Source organism: Scyliorhinus torazame, chromosome 1 (genome assembly GCF_047496885.1).
Source record: "Scyliorhinus torazame isolate Kashiwa2021f chromosome 1, sScyTor2.1, whole genome shotgun sequence".
NCBI classification, from domain to species: Eukaryota; Metazoa; Chordata; class Chondrichthyes; order Carcharhiniformes; family Scyliorhinidae; genus Scyliorhinus; species Scyliorhinus torazame.
In genome coordinates, this window is record NC_092707.1 from 156,575,327 (window position 1) to 156,597,810 (window position 22,484).

The 22,484-nt window shown below is 49.1% G+C and overlaps 1 protein-coding gene across 2 annotated transcripts in view; it reads left to right on the forward strand.

Annotated features, from left to right (window-relative positions):
- e2f2 (E2F transcription factor 2) overlaps positions 1–19,754 on the forward strand; it is a 100,442-nt gene extending 80,688 nt beyond the window's left edge. The window contains exons 6-7 of one of the 2 annotated variants that reach the window (XM_072501054.1): positions 5,999–6,227; positions 9,058–19,754. In XM_072501054.1, the coding sequence (XP_072357155.1) occupies positions 5,999–6,227; positions 9,058–9,299 (471 nt within the window). In that variant the 3' untranslated portion in view covers positions 9,300–19,754. The remainder of the gene's footprint in view (positions 1–5,998; positions 6,228–9,057) is intronic. The other variant, XM_072501055.1, reaches the window with a different exon arrangement.
- Positions 19,755–22,484: the final 2,730 nt, after the last annotated feature.

The window sequence follows — 22,484 nt, forward strand, 5'->3', positions numbered from 1 at the left end:
TGCCCCCTCTCTCGCCCTGCCGCCCTCTCTCGCCCTGCCCCCCTCTCTCGCCCTGCCCCCCTCTCTCTCGCCCTGCCCCCCCCTCTCGCCCTGCCCCCCCCTCTCGCCCTGCCCCCCCCTCTCGCCCTGCCCCCCCCTCTCGCCCTGCCCCCCCTCTCGCCCTGCCCCCCTCTCGCCCTGCCCCCCCTCTCGCCCTGCCCCCCCCTCTCGCCCTGCCCCCCCTCTCGCCCTGCCCCCCCTCTCGCCCTGCCCCCCCCTCTCGCCCTGCCCCCCCCTCTCGCCCTGCCCCCCCCTCTCGCCCTGCCCCCCCCTCTCGCCCTGCCCCCCCCTCTCGCCCTGCCCCCCCTCTCGCCCTGCCCCCCCTCTCGCCCTGCCCCCCCCTCTCGCCCTGCCCCCCCCTCTCGCCCTGCCCCCCCCTCTCGCCCTGCCCCCCCCTCTCGCCCTGCCCCCCCCTCCGCCCCCCCCCTCTCGCCCTGCCCCCCCCTCTCGCCCTGCCCCCCCCTCTCGCCCTGCCCCCCCTCTCGCCCTGCCCCCCCTCTCGCCCTGCCCCCCCTCTCGCCCTGCCCCCCCTCTCGCCCTGCCCCCCCCCTCTCGCCCTGCCCCCCCCTCTCGCCCTGCCCCCCCCTCTCGCCCTGCCCCCCCCTCTCGCCCTGCCCCCCCCTCTCGCCCTGCCCCCCCCTCTCGCCCTGCCCCCCCTCTCGCCCTGCCCCCCCCTCTCGCCCTGCCCCCCCCTCTCGCCCTGCCCCCCCCTCTCGCCCTGCCCCCCCCTCTCGCCCTGCCCCCCCTCTCGCCCTGCCCCCCCCTCTCGCCCTGCCCCCCCCCTCTCGCCCTGCCCCCCCCTCTCGCCCTGCCCCCCCCTCTCGCCCTGCCCCCCCTCTCGCCCTGCCCCCCCCTCTCGCCCTGCCCCCCCCTCTCGCCCTGCCCCCCCCTCTCGCCCTGCCCCCCCTCTCGCCCTGCCCCCCCCTCTCGCCCTGCCCCCCCTCTCGCCCTGCCCCCCCCCTCTCGCCCTGCCCCCCCCTCTCGCCCTGCCCCCCCCTCTCGCCCTGCCCCCCCCTCTCGCCCTGCCCCCCCTCTCGCCCTGCCCCCCCCTCTCGCCCTGCCCCCCCTCTCGCCCTGCCCCCCCCTCTCGCCCTGCCCCCCCCTCTCGCCCTGCCCCCCCCTCTCGCCCTGCCCCCCCTCTCGCCCTGCCCCCCTCTCTCGCCCTGCCCCACCCTCTCGCCCTGCCCCACCCTCTCGCCCTGCCCCCCCCTCTCGCCCTGCCCCCCCCTCTCGCCCTGCCCCCCCCTCTCGCCCTGCCCCCCCCTCTCGCCCTGCCCCCCCCTCTCCTCCCTCGCCCTGCCCCCCCCTCTCGCCCTGCCCCCCCCCTCTCGCCCTGCCCCCCCTCTCGCCCTGCCCCCCCCTCTCGCCCTGCCCCCCTCTCTCTCGCCCTGCCCCCCCTCTCTCGCCCTGCCCCCCTCTCTCGCCCTGCCCCCCTCTCTCGCCCTGCCCCCCTCCCTCGTCCTCCCTCGCCCTGCCCCTCCTCCTCGCCCTGCCCCCCTCTCTCGCCCTGCCCCCCCTCTCTCTCTCTGCCCATCTTTCTCTCTCTCTCTCTCTCTCTCTCTCTCTCTCTCTCTCTGCCTCTCTCTCTCTCTGCCTCTCTCTCTCTCTCTCTGCCTCTCTCTCTCTCTCTGCCTCTCTCTCTCTCTCTCTCTCTGCCTCTCTCTCTCTCTCTCTCTCTCTGCCTCTCTCTCTTTCTCTCTTTCTCTCTTTCTCTCTTCTCTCTCTCTCTCTCTTTCTCTCTTTCTCTCTCTCTCTGCCTTTCTCTCTCTCTCTCTCTCTCTCTGCCTTTCTCTCTCGTCTCTGCCTTTCTCTCTCTCTCTCTCTCTCTCTCTCTGCCTCTCTCTCTCTCTGCTCTCTCTCTCTCTCTCTCTCTGCCTCCCTCTCTGCCTCTCTCTCTCTGTGTGCCTCCCTCTCTCTCTCTCTCTCTCTCTCTCTGCCTCTCTCTCTGTGCCTCCACCTCTCTCTCTCTCTCTCTGCCTCCCTCTCTGCCTCTCTCTCTGCCTCCCCCTCTCTCTCTCTCTCTCTCTCTCTGCCTTTCTCTCTCTCTCTCTCTGCCTTTCTCTCTCGCTCTCTCTGCCTTTCTCTCGCTCTCTCTGCCTTTCTCTCGCTCTCTCTGCCTTTCTCTCGCTCTCTCTGCCTTTCTCTCGCTCTCTCTGCCTTTCTCTCGCTCTCTCTGCCTTTCTCTCGCTCACTCTGCCTTTCTCTCGCTCTCTCTGCCTTTCTCTCGCTCTCTCTGCCTTTCTCTCGCTCTCTCTGCCTTTCTCTCGCTCTCTCTGCCTTTCTCTCGCTCTCTCTGCCTTTCTCTCGCTCTCTCTGCCTTTCTCTCGCTCTCTCTGCCTTTCTCTCGCTCTCTCTGCCTTTCTCTCGCTCTCTCTGCCTTTCTCTCGCTCTCTCTGCCTTTCTCTCGCTCTCTCTGCCTTTCTCTCGCTCTCTCTGCCTTTCTCTCGCTCTCTCTGCCTTTCTCTCGCTCTCTCTGCCTTTCTCTCGCTCTCTCTGCCTTTCTCTCGCTCTCTCTGCCTTTCTCTCGCTCTCTCTGCCTTTCTCTCGCTCTCTCTGCCTTTCTCTCGCTCTCTCTGCCTTTCTCTCGCTCTCTCTGCCTTTCTCTCGCTCTCTCTGCCTTTCTCTCGCTCTCTCTGCCTTTCTCTCGCACTCTCTGCCTTTCTCTCTCGCGCACTCTCTGTCTCTCTCTCGCGCTCTCTCTCTCTCTCTCTGTCCCTCTTTCTTTCTCTCACTCTGCCCCTCTCTCTCTGCCTCCCTCTCTCTCTCTCTGCCTCCCTCTCTCTCTCTCTGCCTCCCTCTTTCTCTCTCTCTCTCTCTCTCTGCCTTTCTCCCTCTCTCTCTCTCTGCCTCCCTCTTTCTCTCTCTCTCTCTCTCTCTGCCTTTCTCTCTCTCTCTCTCTCAGCCTTTCTCTCTCTCTCTCTGCCTTTCTCTCTCTCTCTCTCTCTCTCTGCCTTTCTCTCTCTCTCTCTCTCTCTCTCTCTGGCTTTCTCTCGCTCTCTCTGCCCATCTTTCTCGCTCTCTCTCTCTGCCTCTCTCACTCTCTCTCTCTCTCTCTCTCTCTCTCTCTCTGCCCCTCTTTCTCTCTCTCTCTCTCTCTCTCTGCCTTCCCCTCTCTCTCTGCCTCCCTCTCTCTCTCTCTCTCTCTCTCTGCCTTTCTCTCTCTCTCTCTCTCTGCCTTTCTCTCTCTCTCTGCCTCCCTCTCTCTCTCTGCCTCTCCCTGCCTGCCTTTCTCTCTGCCTTTCTCTCTCTCTCTCTGCCTTTCTCTCTCTCTCTCTGCCTTTCTCTCTCTCTCTCTGCCTTTCTCTCTCTCTCTTTCTGCCTCCCTCTCTCTCTCTCTGCCTTTCTCTCTCTCTCTCCCTGCCTTTCTCTCTCTGCCTCTCTCCCTGCCTTTCTCTCTCTCTGCCTTTCTCTCGCTCTCTCTCTGCCTTTCTCTCTCTGCCTCTCTCTCGCTCTCTCTCTGCCTCTCTCTCTCTCTGCCTCTCTCTCTCTCTGCCCCTCTTTCTCTCTCTCTCTCTGCCTCCCTCTCTCTCTCCCTCGCTCTCTCTCTCTCTCTCTGCCTGGCCACCCCTTCACTGCTCTACAAGCAATGGCCAGTGGCTCGATTACCAGTACGAACAGCAGCAGGGACAACAGGCACCCGTGCCTCTACGCAGTTGAAATATTCCAAGTTCTTGGTGTTGTCTGCACGTCTGGGAGCGCGGATAGTAGTACCACCCACGAGGTGAACACACTCCCAAGCCCAAACCGGTCATGCACCACCATGATGTACCGCCATGCGACTCGATGGAAGGCTTTCTCAGAGTCCAGGGAGACCATCACTTTTGGTGTCCCCTCCCCGGGTGAGATCGCGATCCCGTTCATGAGGCGTTGGATGTTCACCGTTGGCTGTCTGCCCTTGACGAACTCGGTCTGATCTTCTGCAATCATTTCTGGCAAATCACTCTCCAGTCGCCTCGCCAGAGCTTTTGGCCAGGACTTTGGCGTCTGTGTTCAGGAGTGAGATGGGTCCACAGGACCCATACTCCATCAGGTCTTTGTGTTGTTTGGGGATCAGTGAGATTGAGGCCTGTGCCAGTGTGCATGGCAGGGCCCCCCTCGACAACGAGTCATTGAACATCTCCACAGGTGTGGAGCCAGTACTGCCGAGAACGTCGTGTGGAAGTTTACCGGCAACCTATCTGGTCCCAGTGCCTTCCATGACTGCATGGAATTAATGCATTCCATGAGCTCTTCCAGCCCTAGCGGTGCTTCCAGCCCCTGTCTCTGACTGGTATATCCAGCCAGTCGAGGAACCGTTTTATCTTCAAGTCCCTCTGGGGGTCTCAGGCATGTACAGTCCCCAGTAAAGTTTTGCGACGGCTCCGTTGATCTCGCTAGTAGCTATGACCACCCGACCATTCCTGTTTCTTACCTGTGCTATCTCTCCTGAGGCACGTGTGCCAATAGACGTCTGGCCTTGTCTTTGTGCCCATAATAGCCCCCCACCCCGTGCCTGGCGGTGCTGGGTTTCCTCCCAGTGGAAAGCAGGTCAAATTCCACTTGTAGCTTTTTCCTCTCCGCCAGTAGTTCAACAGCAGGAGGCGTGGTTTACCGCCGTTCCACTTTCAATATGGAGTTGGTCAGCTGTTGCCTAGCCGCCCTTTCCTTTCTGTCTCTAAGCTCTCTATGCGCTATTATTTCCCCTCTTATCACTGCCTTCAGTGCCTCCAGAACGTGGAGGGTGAGACCTCCCTGTTTTGTTGCGGTTACAGATCCGTCGATGGCTTGTGACGTTTTTTTGCTGAACACTTTGTTGATGAGGAGGGCTGTGCCCAACCTCAATGCAGGGTCCATGTAGTTTGGAGTATGGTCTGAGATTACTATCGTGGAGTATTCCACCCCTATCTCCTCTGGAAGCACTGACCTCTCCACTCCAAAGAAATCTATGCAGGAATAGACTTTGGGTACATGGGCAAAGAAGGAGATCTTCTCCCTCGGATGGTTGAACCTCCATGGGGCCTATTACATTCCTAACGTGTCCTTATTCTGATGAAAGGTCACTGATCAGAAGCGTCAGCTCTCTCCACAGATGCTGCCACACCTACTGAGTATTTCCAGCATTTTCTGTTTTCATTCGGGAGAGATGTTGGGAGATGTTTCTTCACCAATTGTAGATCACACTCCCATAAGAAGCAGTAGATGTTTGCTCAATTAATTGCTTTGATTTTATGATCAATAATTCTTTGCTACACAAAGGTATAAAATGATCTGGAGTCATAACTGGTGTATGGATTTGAGCTGCAATTTAGGTGTGTTCCTATTGGATGGTGGAACGGATGCAAGGGGCTGAATGATCTCCTGTTCGATTTATCATGGCTGGATAATCTTCTGTAATCCAGTGCGGTAGGGCCACTTAGTGGCCAGGGATGGAAGCACGATACAATGGACGGGTCTGCTGCATATGTACAACTAATGTAACCTTGAATTTGAAATGTGCCACACTGTTTGAATCTCTCCGTGGCCTTTCTACCATATCCCCCTCCAACCATTGTTGCTGCCCTCCACCCGTCCATTTCTGTAACCTACAGCTCTCCGACATCTAGGCAGTCCTCCAGTCAGGCTTCTTGTGCATTCCAAGTTTCGTTGTTTCACTTTTTTCACTGTTTCAATCCCATTCCTTTCCCTCAATGTCTCTGCCTTGCTACCTCTTTCTTCCTTTAAAATGCTCCTTAAAATCTACCTCCTGACGTAAGCTTTTTAGTCACTCTGTCCTAATGTGGCATAGCAGCAAATAGTTTCTGTTGTTCGAACAAAAAGGCGCTTTATGAATACTAATTGTTGTTGAGATGTCTCACCACAGTGCCACCTGCAGGTGTGAACAGATACTGCAGGGGAAATGCCTCCTCTGCTTTTAATGTGTAACTGGATGGAATTGGAGCCTCACACTGCTCAGACTGACCAACACCCTGTACTCCCTCAGCAGGAGAACCTCCAAATTTACCTGAAGAGCACCAATGGTCCAATCGAGGTGTACCTGTGTCCGGAGGAAGTGGCCGAGGAGAACAGCCCGACGAAACACAGCACGCCCAAGAAGGAAGACGCCGGCTTCTCTGCCACCTTCCCGAAGACTGAAGTGGGGGCACGGTCTCCGGCCCAGAGTCCACTTGATTGTCCGAAAATCATCTGCAAGCTTGAAATTAAAGAGGAAGGTGAGTCAGTGTGAGGGATTGGGATATGGCAAACCTGAAGTCATCCCACTTGAGCAGGAGGAAAAATTGTTCAGAGTATTTTCTAAATAGCAAGAAGTTCTGAGGTGGAGGAGCCGAGTCTTTTAGAGATCTGTGTGACTAACTGGTACAATAAATAATTCAAAAGATATAAGGAGCAGAAGTTAGACCATTCAGCCCATCGGGCCTGCTTCCCCATTCCGTAAAACCGTGGCTGATCTACTTTTGGCCGTAACTCCACTTTTCTGTCTGCTCTTTCCCCGTCCCCATAACGCTTGACACCCTTGCCAGTCAAAAATGTATTTAATTCAACCTTGAATATATTCAATAACCCACAGCCTCCACTGCTGTCTGGGGAAGAGAATCTCAAAGTCTAATGGGCTTCCGAGCGAAGAAATTCCTCCTCGTTTCCATCTTGAACGGGGATCTCTTTTTATATTTAAATTGCCACCTAGTTCCAGATATCTGCATGTGAGGAAACATCCTCCCAGCATCTGCCCTATCAAGGCCCTCAATCTACAAATTAAAGCAAAATACTGTGGAGGCTGGAAATCTGAAATCAAAGCAAAAACTGCTGGATAAACCCAGCAGGTCTGGCAGCATCTGTGGCGAGGCAAATGGCGTTAATGTTTTTTTGAGTCCATACCATCTTCTGCGGATCTTGGGAGAGTGATATGGAGTCGAAATGTTAACTCTGTTTCTGTGGGCGGGTTTCTCTGACCCCCGCTCGGCTGGAGAATCGCTGGGGGGCGGCGTGAATCCTGCCCCCGCTGGCTGCCGGATTCTCCGTCGCCGGGGTTTTGGCGGGGGCGGGAATCGCGCCGGTCGGCAGCCGCTAGCATCGGCCCCCCCTGGCGATTCCCTGGCCCGCGATGGGCCGAGCGGCTGCCCGTTTTAGGCTGGTCCCGCCGGCGTAAATTAGACCTGGTACTAACAGGCAGGACCTGGCTCTGCGGGCGGCCTCTGGGGTCCTGGCGGGGGGAGACCTCGGCCATGGCCGGTGAGGAGACGAACCTCCCTGCGCGCTGGCGCTCCCGTGCATGCGCCAACTCGCGCCATTTGGCGGAGGCCCTTTGCCGCCGGTTGGCGCGGTGCCAAGCCCGCCGGCGCTGGGCTAGTCGCTGAAGGTGCGGAGGATTGCGCATCTTCCGGGCGGCCCGACAACGGAGTGGTTCACGCCACTCCTCGGTGCCGGGACCGCCCACCCCGCCGGGTAGGGTAGAATCTCTCCCTGTGTCTTTTGCCTCCGAATTTCGTTTGTTTCAATAGCTCAAAATTTCCAGTCTCCGATGGCCGAACTCCAAGCATACCTCCCAATGTGCGCTTCGGGACCCCTCCGGAGTCCTAATGCACCAATTATACTGGGATTGCCTGGAAAGTTTGGGTTTCCGATTAGCAATTCCCATGTACCCAGAACCCTCCGAGAAAGCATCCAACTCTTGAGTGAGAGGAGAGACTTCAAACTTGCCTACCTGCATTGTTACCACGGAAATTCTAGACACAGTTCTAAATCCTGGATAAGTATGCAGAATTCCTCTTAATGACCTATGCCCTGGCCTAACCTCACTACCTCTCTGACTCCTGCCACGACCCAAGGTGCTGTTTTTATTAAAAAAATAAAAAAAAGTTGGCTTGGCTTCCCCAATGATCCTTCAGTGTGAGGAAGGACTCCCAGTACAGCTATCTCCCCATTTCTGAAGAGGCCTAATTCGGGAGTCCGGGCCAGAAATGGGAAGCAAGGTAAAGAGATAGGAGCAGAGTGGAAATCCGATGCGGATTATCACTCCTCGAAAGTTTGGACCCAATACGATCACCTCTCATTCTTCTAAACTCCCATGAGTATAGGCCTGATCTGCTCAATCTTTCCTCGTAAGACGAGACTCTCATTTCGGGAATCTAGAGGACTTTTCTCTGACCTGCTTACAAATCTAGTACATCCTTGAGTAAGGAACCACAACTACACAGTACTCCAGATGCAGTGACACCATTGCACTGTACATTAATAGCGAGACCTCCCCACATTTATAATCCATTCCCGCCCTTAAAATAAAGACCAACTTTCCAAAGGCTAATGACAATTCTAAAGGCTAATTGTCAATGGACTATTGGCCTTTATCACAAGAGGGTTGGATTATCATGGGGTGCAAGTTTATGTTACAGCTGTACATACAGGCCCCGTTTCAAAGTCCTTGGTTCAGTTCTGGGCTCTGCACCTCGGGGAGGATGTATTGGGCACTGGCAGTGGTGCAGTGCAGATTCACCAGAATGCTATTGGAGCTAAAAGGGTTGAATTGCAAACCGCTTGTATTCCCTTTCGTATTGAAGATTAAGCAGCGATCAGATAGAGCTATTTGGGATGATGAAAGGAACTGATCAGGTAGATGAATAGAACTGTTTTCTGAGGGGAACCTAGAACGAGGGGATGTCATTGTAAAATTAGAGTTGGACCATTTTGGGGTGACGTCACACAAAGCAGAAAACTGGAACTCTTTCCACGAGCAGTTGTGGAGGCTGAGAGTTCATTGAAGATTTCAAAGTTCAGATTGATAGATTTTTGTGAGTCAAGGGTTCTGGAACCACAGCACAATGGGCCAAATGACTGCCCTCCGTATCGTTCTGTGGTTTATGAAGGTGGGTTGATGGAGCGAAGATGCAGATCACCCCATGACCCAATTGGAAGCTGATCAGCATTGTGGGGCTGAAAGGACTACTCCTATCTCATTACCAATACTGAGGATAGGGGAATTGGGTTCTGCCAACCAGATTCCCATCCAGGGAATGAACTAATTTCTTTCTCCTCTGGTTATTTCAGACGACCTGAAGCCGGTCTTGCCAAGTTCACTGCTGGACTGTGAAGATGGTGTCCTTGGCCTACCTCATCACCTTCTCCAGCAGACAGAGGACCAACTCCCTTCCACGTCGTACAGTGACGCCCCTTTCGTCAGCTTCTCGCCGCCCTTGGATCGAGAGGACTACCTGTGGAGCCTGGAGGATGGGGAAGGAGTCAGTGACCTCTTTGATTCCTATGACCTGGACGAACTGTTCCGCAACTAGCCCCACCCAATCAACCCTCTTTCCCCCCCCCCCCCCCCCCCCCCCCAGCTCTGCCGTCCAAAGGTTTTATTTTCTGAAAGGTGATTGTGACGGCATTGAACGACTGTAGAGGAAGGCAGTGGTCCCGACTGTTTACTCTTGACCACTTAAAGGGACAACACCGGGCTTGCTGCCGTCGTTGTCAAGGCATCTCGGGAGGTGGTGGGTGCTTAACATTCCCAACTAGCTGCTGGAATCCAAAGGATTGGTTATGGGAGTTGGACGGGTGCTGCTCCTCATGGCTTGAAGTTTGTGCTGCCTGTTGTACACCTGGATTGGGAGCACAGCGGTTTCAAAGAGGGAGTCTTGCCATGCTGCTGTCGCCTGTGTTGTTGATTTATTGCACTTGATTGCAGTGGTGCCCACCCGTCGGAAGCCTAATTTGTAACTGATGCACATGTGGGGATAAAGTGGGACAGGTATTAGGATGCATCAGACTGCATTTCCCTTTTTCCCCCACGACAGTTTTTAAAAAAAAATGTTTTGGCCCTGCCTTGCAACCCGCAGCTGAGCCCTTACTTATTTTGTGATGGGTATTGGCGCTCTCATTTATCTTTTAATCCCAACTGTTTCAAATTTCTTGCAGCCCCAACCCACTATACTCAAAACTGTGATAATGTCACTGCGGCTCTATTTCAGCAACTAATAAAAAGAGGCACAGTTTTGAGTATTGTCCCGCTCCCTCCAGCCACCCTATTTCAGACTGGTAGGCTGCACTCGTGAAGGAATCACTTGAAGTGCCCGTAGGATTTGCGGATTCTACGTCGTCAGCTGTCTCTCTACGTGATACTGGCATCTACTCGAGGGAATGGGGGGTCATGTGTTTTTGCTGTGGGTCTTCCTGTGAGTGAGATGTCATGAGAGGTAGTGGGATCCAGAGCGTAGAATTTGCTTCCTTATTGTTCCTTGCTCTGTACAATGCCCAGGAAAAGAACGTGCAAGGTTTTCCATGTCGGCGGTCAAGATTCCAATTGCCGCGCCCTTTAGCAAACAAATTCTTTGCTGGGTAGAGTGCGAAATAGGCTGGACTAAGTCACCAAGCCGGTCAGTGAGGGGGAACTGAATTAACCCTTAATTTAATGGTCATTAATCCTGACTGTCGCACTGACCTGAGGGAAAAGGACCTGTGACTGGGGTGGGATTTTTTTATCTCTCTCTCTCTGTCACGAGTCTGTGAAATTCCCTTCCTCCGGGAGCTGTGGAGGCTGAGCCATTGAATATATTGGAGTTAGATTTCTGATTAACCAGGAAGTGGGGGTTGGAGATGCAGACAGGAATGTGGAGTTCAGGCCATCACCAGATCAGCCATGATCTTATTGACTTTCGGACTGGGCCCGAGGGGCTGAATGGCCCACTCTTAATTCTGGTGTTCTTATTTACTGTCCCACGAACTCCATCCACAATTGTGATTACCCACATACGCTGTAAATTAATGGAGGATTTTTAACACACAACTATTATTCAAAAGCCAAAGTTTCCACTGTGACTGGGATTTCTAAACTCGTGACACTGAGCTACTGTGGTTTTGCTGGGTTCGGTGAATAATTAAATAGCCTCCAGGAAATACCAATGGCCTTGGTGCCTGGGAAACCAGGAGGTTTGGGGAGGGGGAGGTGGGGTAAAGGAGTATCAGCTGCTGTGCCTCTTGCAGTTAAATAGCCGAAAGATGCTTGCCTGCCTTCCTACAAAGACAATGGCAGCTCGATTTGAGGGACCAGTGGGTGTATGCAAAACCTTGTCCTGAACAGAGGGTGGCCAAGCGGGAAGGGGGCCTTAGATCCAATTACCTGTGGCGAGACTCCCCCTCTAGTCCCTTGTGGCAGTGTGTTTGCTGGAGTGTTCCTCTGTAGCATGTTTACTGATCAGAATTGGAGTTTTCCAATTTCTAATGGTGCTTTTTTTAAGAAAGAAAAGACAGTTCTTTTAAATGATGTTGATTTTAAAACTCTGCTTATTTTTATCAAGTGTAATCTATTGAAATTGGTGGTTCTCAGGGGAGGAGGGTGGGTGCCAGCCACTTCCTGTGGGTAAAGGTGTCGATCCTCACTTGTCTTAAAAAAATCTCTGTGTGTATCTGAGCTGTTGGAGGGTGTGTTCATTTCTTCTTCTGTAATGTGTTCTTGAAGTGCTGCAATTTTCTTGGTTGATCTTGCCCGACTTCAACCCAGCCAAAGAAAATCCTTCCCCTTCCCAAGCAAATATTACACCAGAATGGAAAGTACTGGGTCACTAAAGCTGTGATGTTCAGCCTGTGCATCACCAGTCACTGCCTCAATGATCCCCTTCCATGTGTACCTGTGTTGCTTTCTTGACCTTTTCTGTGGCTTGGGAGTTCAGCGTTTCCACTCCACCTTGGCTGGCGGATGCGTCCTAAATAAGACCTGTTCGTGTCAGTGGCTTGAGATACGTTTCACAACACAGACGTTTGTTTAAATTTGAATGGGTGGAATCATTCTAGTGAGCCATTCCCTCTGGTGTACCTGTGCGCTAAGTCACTGAGGGTGCTGACCCTTTTCCTCTGGTACCCCATCCATTCATCCCATAGCCGTGCTTTGTTCCAGAGCTGACTTTTAGTCCCACTTCCCTGTCCGCGTGCATATGTGTCCGAGTCGCTCATGCTCACTGCCCCCCCCGCAAAGCAAAGTTGAGCATCTCCTGTTTTTAAACCAGGTATCACCTAATGAATTGCCAAAAAAAGGTGATAAAATCTGTAAATATTTGTTGGAAACTTTATTGAAAAAAATTGTTGATGTGTACATAGGAGAGCAGTATATTTAGTTGTAGGGTTTTATATGAGAAATGTATAGTTGTGTTTGAGGTGGTGTGTGTTATTCCAGTGAGCGCTGTTTTGAGTTACAGGTATTGTACGGTCATGATTATCTGCTGAAAGTTTACAGGAGCTCAGCAGTCATTACTAAAGGGCGATGTGGTAGAGATGGATGACAGAGCGGCCAGCTATTTTGGACTCCATGGTGTGTGAAGTTATCCCTCAACTGTTTCTTTTTACTTGTGGAATCTTCCATTCCATTTATTCTTAGAAATTTGAGATTGCATGGCGAATGGAACAACGGCAGACTCCTCCCTCCCACTTGCCCTCAACCCAAACCCCGGCAGCCAATCCCTTCTCTGGTTCCAGTGGAACCTTCATTATAAATGCCATTACCTGTGGCAGAAAGGGATCAGCCTTTGTTGTACTGGATACTTAAAGTTACTGGGTGTAGCTATCTTCCTTGCACTTAAAATTGTTTCTTAGTTTAGACCCGATGTTTTATAACTGTGAACTCACTGATCGGAAGAATTGGCCAGTGTGATCTTATTGACTCAATTAACTCGCAGCACAGTGGTTAGCACAGTTGCTTCACCGCTCCTAGGTCCCAGGTTCGATTCCCGGCTTGGGGCAATGTCTGCGGAGTCTGCACGTTCTCCCTTTGTCTGCGTGAGTTTCCTCCGAGTGCTTCGGCTTCTGGGTGCTCCGGCTTCCGCCCCCAGTTCAAAGCTGTGCAGATTAGGTGGATTGGCCATGATAAATTGCCCTTAGTATGGTGTTGCTGGCTTGGGTGCAGACTCGATGAGCTGAATGGCCTCCTTCTGCACTGTAAATTCTATGATTCTATTATCATCATGGTTTAATGAGCTTTTATGTGAGGCTGTGCTTATCTACCACCATCTGATTGGCGAGATTGAGGAATTTGTGATCATAATGGTTCTTAATGGAGCTCGTTTAGCTTGTCTGCCCGATGAGTCTTTCTCTGGCATCCTACTGGTTCCAATGGAAAAAGATCATGCAGTGGCCTTATCAACAAGTATTTTTATTACCTTATCAAGTATCTGAGGTTAGTAGAAACCCATTGCCATGACAGTGTCTCTGACAGGTATACCTTTCCCTCCGAGACATTTTACAGTGCCTTTTCTATTGAATTCTTTAATCGGATCGCATTCAAACTGACTATCAAAAATTGGAGAGACACAATCACAGCCCTTGTCCGCTCCCCCACCAAGGAACCAGGCCCTGCTCTGTGTTGGATAATTTTAATATTGGCCCAACTTCCACTGTACCGTGGGAGGTTTGTGGAGTGGCCTGGTGTTGATGGAGGTTCTGAGATTCCCTGTGTTCTGAACTGGCATCAGCTACCACGTCACCCATGAGAACTATTCGGACTCCAAGAAATGTCAGGCCTATAATTTGCCCGCAGGGTTGATCCCTCTGTCTGTAATCATTGGCCTACCTTGGCTTCAGCTTTATGATTCTCATCCTTGTTTTCAAATTCCTCCATGGCCTTACCCCTCCCCATATCTGTAATATCCTTGAGCCCAACAACTCTCAGATCTTTGTGTTCCTCTAGTTCTGGCCTCTTGCAAATTCCTGATCTGTGCTTCCCCGATTTGCTTTGCTGCACTATTACATCCAAAATAGGAGCAAAAGTAGGCCATGCAGCCCCCCGTGCCTTATCTGTCATTCAGTAAGATCGTGGCTGATCTGATTGGTAACCTGGACTCCATTTTCCTTCTTAGGTTCTTGATTTTTACCACTAAGCTAGTCCCAATTGTCCGCATTCAGGTCATATCCCCCTCTATGCATCTTACCCATATAACTGTCTGATGCTTCTTAAAAGACAAAATTGTACCTGCCTCTCCTATTGCCTCTTGCAGCTCGCTCCAGACACTCCCCATTCTCTGTGTGAAAAAATTGCCCGTCTGGACCCTTGTATTTCTCCCCTCTCACCTTAAACATGTGCCCATTAGTTTTCGACTCCTTTACCTTTGGGAAAAGATGTTGACTATCCACCTTATCTATGCCTCTCACATTCTCCCCGTGCTTGCGTGGATTTTGCCCCCACAACCCAAAAGATGTGCAGGCTAGGTGGATTGGCCATGCTAAATTGCCCCATAATAGGAAAAAATTAATTGGATACTCTAAATTTATTTTAAAAATAAAAATCTATGCCTCTCATTATTTTATAGACCTCGATAAGGTCACCCCTAAGCCTCCTACGCTCCAGGGAAAACAAGTCCCAGTCTATCCAGCCTCTGCTTGTAACTCAAAACCATCAAGTCCCGGTAGCATCCTAGTAAATCTTTTCTGCATTCTTTCTAGTTTAATAATATCCTTTTCTATAATAGACTGACTGGAACTGTACACAGTTTAGATTGACAAGGAAGTTAATCTAACCCAGCCTTAAAAACAATTCAATGATCCTACGTCCACGACTCTGGAAGGGAGTTCCATAAGCTCACGACCCTCTGATAGAAAATAAATTCTCCTCCTCCTCCGTCTTAAATGAGAGACCTCTTATACTTTGTTCCCTCGTTCCAGTTTTAATTTCCCCCAGAAGGGTAAACATCCTTTGGGCGACCAGTGTAAATTAGTCTCGAGATCGTGCATGTTTCAGTAAGATCCACTCTCATTCTAAATATACAAGCCCACCCTTTCCTTGTGGGATAGCCAGCCCATTCCAGCTATTAGTCGAATGAATCGTCTCTGAACTGCTTCTAATGCAATTATGTCCTTTCTTAAATAAAGAAACTAAAACTGTTCACGATACTCTTGATGTGGTCTCACCGATGCCCTAGAGAACTGCAGCAAAACATTGTTGGCTATACCTACAGCTGCCCAGGCCCTAAGCTTTAATTCTCTCCATGAAATCACCACCTCTATTTCTTTAAGGCACACTTTAAACCATCTCTTGTTCAAGAGTCCTAATATTACTGTGTGTTTTTCCGTGTCCAATTGTTTGCACTCCTGTGAAGCGCGTTAGGGTGTTTTACTTTGTTAGAGGTACTTTGTAAATGCGAATTGTTGTTGGTTGTGTTGATTAACTGAATTTGCAGCAGGGATATCTGCACCTCCGTTTCCTATTCTGCATTAGTGGTGGAGAACTCGACTTGAGCTCCTCATCATTGACCAAAAAGCCCTTGTGAAGCCTTTTGTGGTGGAATAGCCTCTGGGTGCACTCTCATTGCAGGTGAGGGTTGCTCCACTCATGTAAGTAAGTGCACTCCCACTTTCAGAATAGGAGGAAATTGTGGGGTAGGGGTTGTCAGCAGGGTAATGAGAAAGTGCTTCATGGCACTGCATCCTTGAGATTTGGGTATATTAAAGAATATCCATGTTTACTGTGGTGTGGGATTGGATTGAACAGCTCTATCAAAGAACTGACAGGCATTCTAGAACTATTGAGGAAAATATGGATGAATTGTCTTGGGAACCTTTAATGTTAGATTGCAAACTCAATCAATGCCTACCTGCAAAGCTGCTTTTTGGCTGTAGAGTGCTGTGCACTTGTCAAATTGGACTTGTGCAGTATCAGCTCCTGGCCACTAGAGAGAGCTTTGACATTTCCTGGACCCCTGGTTTGACAGCAGGCTGAGTATTGTCAGGGCTCCTCTCCTCGGGCTGAGGGGGCTTAGGTTTACACAGGCTCAGCTGTGCATCTTGTGGTGTTACAGGAGCACTTTGTTTTTGCTGTACATGGCCAGACTTGTGTCTGAATAATTTTGTTTAATTCAATTTGCTTAACTGCATCAACTCTCTTTCATACAACTTCATGTTAGGGTTGCAAAGCTCTGAAACTCAGTCCAGCAGGTTTCATCACGTAATCCAACTGCCATGTCCCTGCTTTCCCACCATTGATCGCCCAACACATCCATCCTGGTGATGCTCCACCTTCCTGTGACAAATCAGCAAGTGAACAAACTCGGTCAAATGTTTTGTTTTTAATTCCATGGCTGATTACTGTAATAAGTATTGGAAGAGAAAATCTACAACCTTTTTTTTTAAACCACCTGGATAATCTTTGGCTTGGGGCTGCCTTGTATCACTCTCCTGAAAGTTGTCTTTAATTCCTGGGGACTCCAGGGCAATCCAACATGTTCTGCTAATAATTGGATCCTTGATATTTGGCAGGAAGTTTGACCCAAATGATGGAGATTTGAGGAGGGGGCAGGTGGTTTACCTTCTGGTCAATACTCTTGGCTGTGGTGACTGCCATGTTGAAATTTCCTTCCTCCGTTTGGTCCCTGTGATCTTGCCATTTTGGTTGATGGGATTGAAGAGGATTTCAGCGCATTTTCTTTCATGTTCAGACCCGGACTGATCGTCGCTGTCTTTAATTTTCAAAAGCTCTGGACTCCCAAGGTGTTGTGAATTTTGGGGTAGTCGGGGACTAACTTTCAATTTGCCGACCATCTTCTAAAACCAGTGTAACGTGACATTGAGGTGAAACGGCCATTTTGACTCTGAGCAACTAGTCACCTTTTGAATTGAAGGATATTTCTTGAGTACAGTCTGTTATGGCTCCCAAGCACGCTGCAAAGTTCTCTCGCTGTACTCTTGTGTTAAATTCAATTCAGAATATTTTCCATTGTCTCTCGTGCAATATGGCCATGCAGGCACGTATTTGTTAAAATTGGAACTTCGTTTTGCTCCGCTGCTCCTGTGTTCCATGCCATACAGCAGTTCTCCTTCTCTCCGTGTCCTTTTATGATGCAATCCAGTTTCATTGCACTGTCTCCTTCCTCTCTCCTGGAGCCTGGAAACCATAGGTTAATTGTTTCCCCCCATCTCCCTTTCCTGTACTCTGGCTCTATTGTACACTGTCTTAGCCACATAGACTGGCCTACTCTGGTAAAATCGTTGATGAGAATTTGACTAGTCTTAAACACTGACCAAAAGCCTTGTCCTTAACTTTGTTCAGGTTAGTGGATAAATGTGTGTGCGTGAAATTCTTTTGTCCAGTTTTGTCTGATAGGACCAGTGTAATTAATAAAAATTTGCTTTATTCCGAGTGAATTATGCAGACTAAAGTCGAATCAAGGAAATGCAGTGGTGTATCATGTGTGTATTTGTTTCCCACTCTCCTTGTCCTTTATTCAGTGTCCCAGATTTGGATATGATCCAAACCTAATTATCAATTATAGCTCTGGCTTTTTAAAAATTGTCCCATGTGTTGGAACCGTTGCCTGACAAATGGTCTGACTGACTTGCACAAATCTCAACTTGTAAATGCATATTGACATTTGTAATATTCTTTTGGTTGCAAAATGAATAATAGCTGAAATGTCACAAGTTGGTCGTTTAGAAAGCTGTGTCTGTGTGTATTGTTGCATTTTGTAGCCGGGTTTGAGAGAGTTTGACTCTTCTGGAGGTTTGGAACTTGGCCTGCAAGAGACGCATAGAGTTTTAAAAAATATATATCTATTCTTCTATAAACTCATTTGATTGGAAAAGTAACTTCATTTTTCTGGCTGATAAATGAATGGTCTTGTAGTAGCCAGCATCCAAACCAGTCTCGGTCTGTGGCATGCCAATAATTAGGCCTGTTAAGACATTCCAATTCTCTCTGCCCATTGCACCCTGTGCCAACCTCCTGAAAGAGCAATCCACTTTGTATCCTATTTAAATATTTATTTTGCAAATATTTATCTAGCACATTTTCTGAAGAAAAATGCTATTTTGGATTCTGTTTCCATTATTTTTTCTGATGAGCATTCCATGTCCTAACAACCCAATTGAATATTCCCAAGAATCACCTGAGACTCCCATTGCAGTGACTTCTGCTGAAATATCCATGTGTAGAATTTTCAATCTTCTCCCCTCATCGAGGCGCTGATTCCCATCGCTGTGCGTGGTGACTGGTCACCTTATTTTAACCCAGTGGCTTTCCTACATAATCTGGTCCAGGTGGTTAAGTTTTGGTTCTAATGGTCGAATTAATGCCAAGTCTAATTCTCTCTCTCTCTCCATTTGGATTGTACTTGGAAGACACACATTGGTGTCAATGAAGATAAAGGGGAAGAAACACTAGGTGTGGTGCTGCTAGATGTCTCTCGCCTTGCTTTATAGATCGCATGTCCATCCTATTTAGTGACACCGAATGACAGGACATTAGAAGAACACACGGCATTTGCAGAATGTCCCATTTTAACACACTTTAAAAATCCTTTCTGTGGTGTCCGGAGTATAAAATGTTTATTTTGAGAATCTATTGCTGGTTGGACCTGTCCTGGTATTTGATCTCCCATGGTGCAATTTGTTTTCAGAAGCAGGATCATCGCGAGTCTCTTAACCATCATTCGGCTAATAACATAGCGAGTGTTCTCAGATTGTTGTAGCTGGATCCAGGGCCAGCAGGTAACAGCTTTAATTAGCTAATCTCTCAGCCACACTGTTGATTTGCTTACTGTGTTGCGTTTGACCAATTTTTGCCCTGATTTTGCAACTTCCCTCTTTCCCCTCCCCACCCTTGCACCGAGGCTCTTATACATCTCTTGTGTATGTGAAATCAAAACTGACTGGTTCCTGGGAAGTGATGGGTGGCATTTTTCATGGAATGATTCCCTTTTCTTCTCCCAGATTCTCCAGGAGCAAAGGAGTTATTGTGTCTTGGATTAAATGGCGTGCTGCTGGCTGTTTATACACAATGGGGAAAACGTGGTGTTTGTTCCCTGTCTCTCTTGCCCAAAGCTCAGAAACCAGCCCACAGATGCCTCCAACATCTTGTGTTCTCTCTTGGGACTGTTTGGACTGGAAATCTAAGCTGAAAGTCCCAGTCCTTGGTCTACATTTAATACAGGGTATTGGGACGAATAGTCCTCCTCCTATTGTGCACTCCCTGATTGATATGATGCCTAGGCATACTTTCCTTCGCATATTTGTGTATTTCTCTTTCCTAGGCCCCTCCATTCCTCTGTATAGGGAAGTTCCAATCTCCTAGACCTGTACAAGGGTGGTCGGAAGTGGATTCTTATTTTGTGGCTGCACCTTCTCCTGGGTGCAGGGTCTTGAAATAATAAGGCACCATGCGACTGAGACTCTGGTGTAACTGGTGATACAGCCTGCCAACACTCGAGGGTTGGCTCCGGTGACCAACTCCAAACCAGCCTGCACCACCTTAGACTAGGGTCAGAAGAAAATGAGTGCAGGGAGTGATTGGAAATTTCTCATTGTTCCAGCAGCTTTTTGCACCTTAGTACGAATGACCTGCCCAACTAGACGGGCTGGGTATTTTCTGAGGATACCTATTCCTCCTCCAAACTCATTTTCGATGTATAGCCAAACACCGATCCACTCAGGAGAAGACTTGTCTGTGTCACGGCATCTGGCGAGACAGAATGCAGCCAATTTGGCCTGAAGTTGGTATTTCTGTAAATGAATTCTCTCTAAAGAGGTGGCCTGTGATTGTAAAATTGTACATAGAAACGACTGTATATTTACCCAGGTTAAAGCTGTTGCCTTAGTTTCCAGTGATGTATTTAAATGTTGGTTTCTTTTTAAAAACAAACCGCAAAAGGAATGCTCGGATATTGAATGTGTACAAATGTGTGTGTGTGCGCGCGTGTGTGTGTGTTTTTAAGATGCAAAAAAAAAAAAAGTGTGGCACTTGATTTAGTATTAAAAAAAAAAAAAATGAAAATAAAAGATTGATTCTCCAAGTCTCCCTTTAGGAGGGTTCATTTGTCCTGCCTCATACTCATTCTTTGTTGGCTCTCTTATCCTTTTATTTCTTGCTGGGGCATAGTTCCACAAGGCACTCATCGGCCCCACCCAGCACTTTCTAATCAAAATCTGTCACATTTGAGATGTTGTGATCAACTGCGGAGAAGTGTCTTCACAGACAAGCCCAATAGAAAGACTTAATTTTTAAAAGATATCCCAAAGCATTTCCCAGCCAATGAAGTACTTTTTGAAATATAGGCAACGCAGCAAGACCCACCAAATGGCACAGATATTGAGCCAATCCTCTGTTTTGGGGGGAGAGGAGAGAGAGAATAGCTTTGCTGTTCCTCTTCAATACCATGGAATCATATCAACCTGAGAGTATGGACAGAGCCTCCATTAAACATCTGATCCAAATGTTGGCACTTACCTCAGTACTACACTGAAGTGTCAGCCTTGGATATTGTGCACACGTCTCTGGAGCGGGGCTTCAATCCACAAACTCCAACTTAGTGCGACGGTGCTCAGTACCCACTGAGCAACACCATTCTCTCGCTAATGTAGATGTGAGTGTCAGTAGATTTGTGAACAGAAAGCTTGAGCTACTTCTGTCTTTCATCTTCCCTCTCCAAATCTCCCAGCCCAAGTGGGTTTTCTGGACACTTGCAACCCAGGCTGGCTTCTGCTAATGAGGATAAACCAGAGACCAACTTCCCTCATTTTAAGAATAAAAACAAAATACTGGAGATGCTGGAAGAAATCTGAAATAAAAAGCGAGACTGCTGGATAAACTCAGCAGGTCTGGCAGCATTTGTGGAGAGAAGTAGAGTTAAGTTTTGGATCTAAATGATCCTTCTACAAATCTGTTCTGTAGAAGGATCATTTAGATTTAACTCTGTTTCCCATCACAGGTGCTGCCAGACCTGACTTTATCCAACATTTTCTTTTATTTATGTTCCTCCTTTCCATGATGTGATGATACATCTATTGACACAACAGCAAAGCTGGTTAGAGGCTCCAATTCCCTCCCGCCTTTAATTGGCGAATCTTTGTGCTAAAATGGGCGGAGTCGAGCAGCTGACAGTCTCCAACCCTGAGAAAGTGTCTTTTCATGGTAATCCACACAGTCAAAATGATTGTTGCTTTCAGAATCTTCTGCTTCTATGGCCCCTACATTAACTTGACTGTGAGGATCACCATGCCAGACTTGGGTGAGGAGAATGTAAATCTCTCTCCTCACCCAAGGGGTTAAAGCAGCTTGGGGCGCACAAGCGGGAAGTGCTGAATCATGTCTGGAAACAGGTTTGACGACAGGTCAATGGTATATCTTCCAGCAGAAGGGTGATATATTAACTAGAATTCAAAATAGCTATGACGAATTGCTTTCTATTCCACCCCTAGTAAGGTGCAATCCTCTTCTAACACCTGTGAAAGATGGTGTGTCACCTGTTGGCCCTCATATTTCTGATGCACCACCCAGTGAGTAACTATCCCTCTAACCTGATGATTCCGGTTTGATCTCTGATCTTTTTTCATCCGTGGGCAGAATCATTTTCTCCCTTGTCTGATAAATAGATTTTTTAAAAAAAAATTTAGAATACCCAATTCTTTTTGTCCAACTAAGGGGTAATTTAGCGTGGCCAATCCACCTACCCTGCACATCTTTGGGTTGTGGGGGTGAGACCCACGCAGACACGGGGAGAATGTGCAAACTCCACACGGACGGTGATCCCGGTCCTTGGTGCCGTGAGGCAGCAGTGCTAACCACAGAGCCACCATGCTGCCCACAAATAGATTTTTGTTAGGTAATGATATATGAACAGATGGGAGGCCATCTAGTTTGTTCTGCCAATTGGCTAGATCGTGGCTGATGTGTTCCCCAACTCTTTAATCTCCTTTCCCTAACAATTTATTGATATGGATTCTCACTTGATCCCAAGGGCTGGATTTGCATCAACTGATGAAGGCCAGAATGGGGCAAAGAAATTTTTTTTTTAAATTAAGATTTTTGACTGCAAATTCTTGACCACAGTATTTTTGGTTGGCATTTTCAACGGTTCACATGGGCTGATAGTGGTCTAGTGGTAATGTCATTGGACTAGTAATTCAGAGGCCCAGGCTCATGCTTGGGGGATATGGGTTCAAATCTGACCATGGCAATTAACAGATTTAAACCTGGAATTGAAAACTAGTTTCAGTAATGGTGACTGAGACGACCGTCGGTTTTTGTAAACTCCCATCTGATTTTACTAGTGTGTCCTTTAGGGAAGGAAATCTGCCACTCGTACCTGGTCTAGCCGATTTGTGACTCTGGACCCGCAGCAATGTGCTTTACTCTTAATTGTACTCTGAAATGGCCACTCGGACACCCACACTCCATTTTAAAGCAGTGAAGGCCTCCAGTGTGAACTCTGCACACACTTCTTCCGAGGTCGGATTGCCATTGTAATAACTAGAAAAGTGAAATGTCCTTTCCTACTGTATTTTCATGTGGGTTTTGGAAGCCCTTTTATAAAAAAAAAAAAAAAAGCAATTCATTTTGAGAGTTCATGACTGCTGGGGGAAGTCTACTCAGGAGTCTGAAACGTTCTGACAGGTAAGAATTAACTGTTCAAATGTCACTATTTAGATGCTGCATTGTAATGTAGGTGTATTTTTAATGCGGTAATTCATCAAAGAGCTCTGTCCTGCAAAGGTAAACTAACCATTAC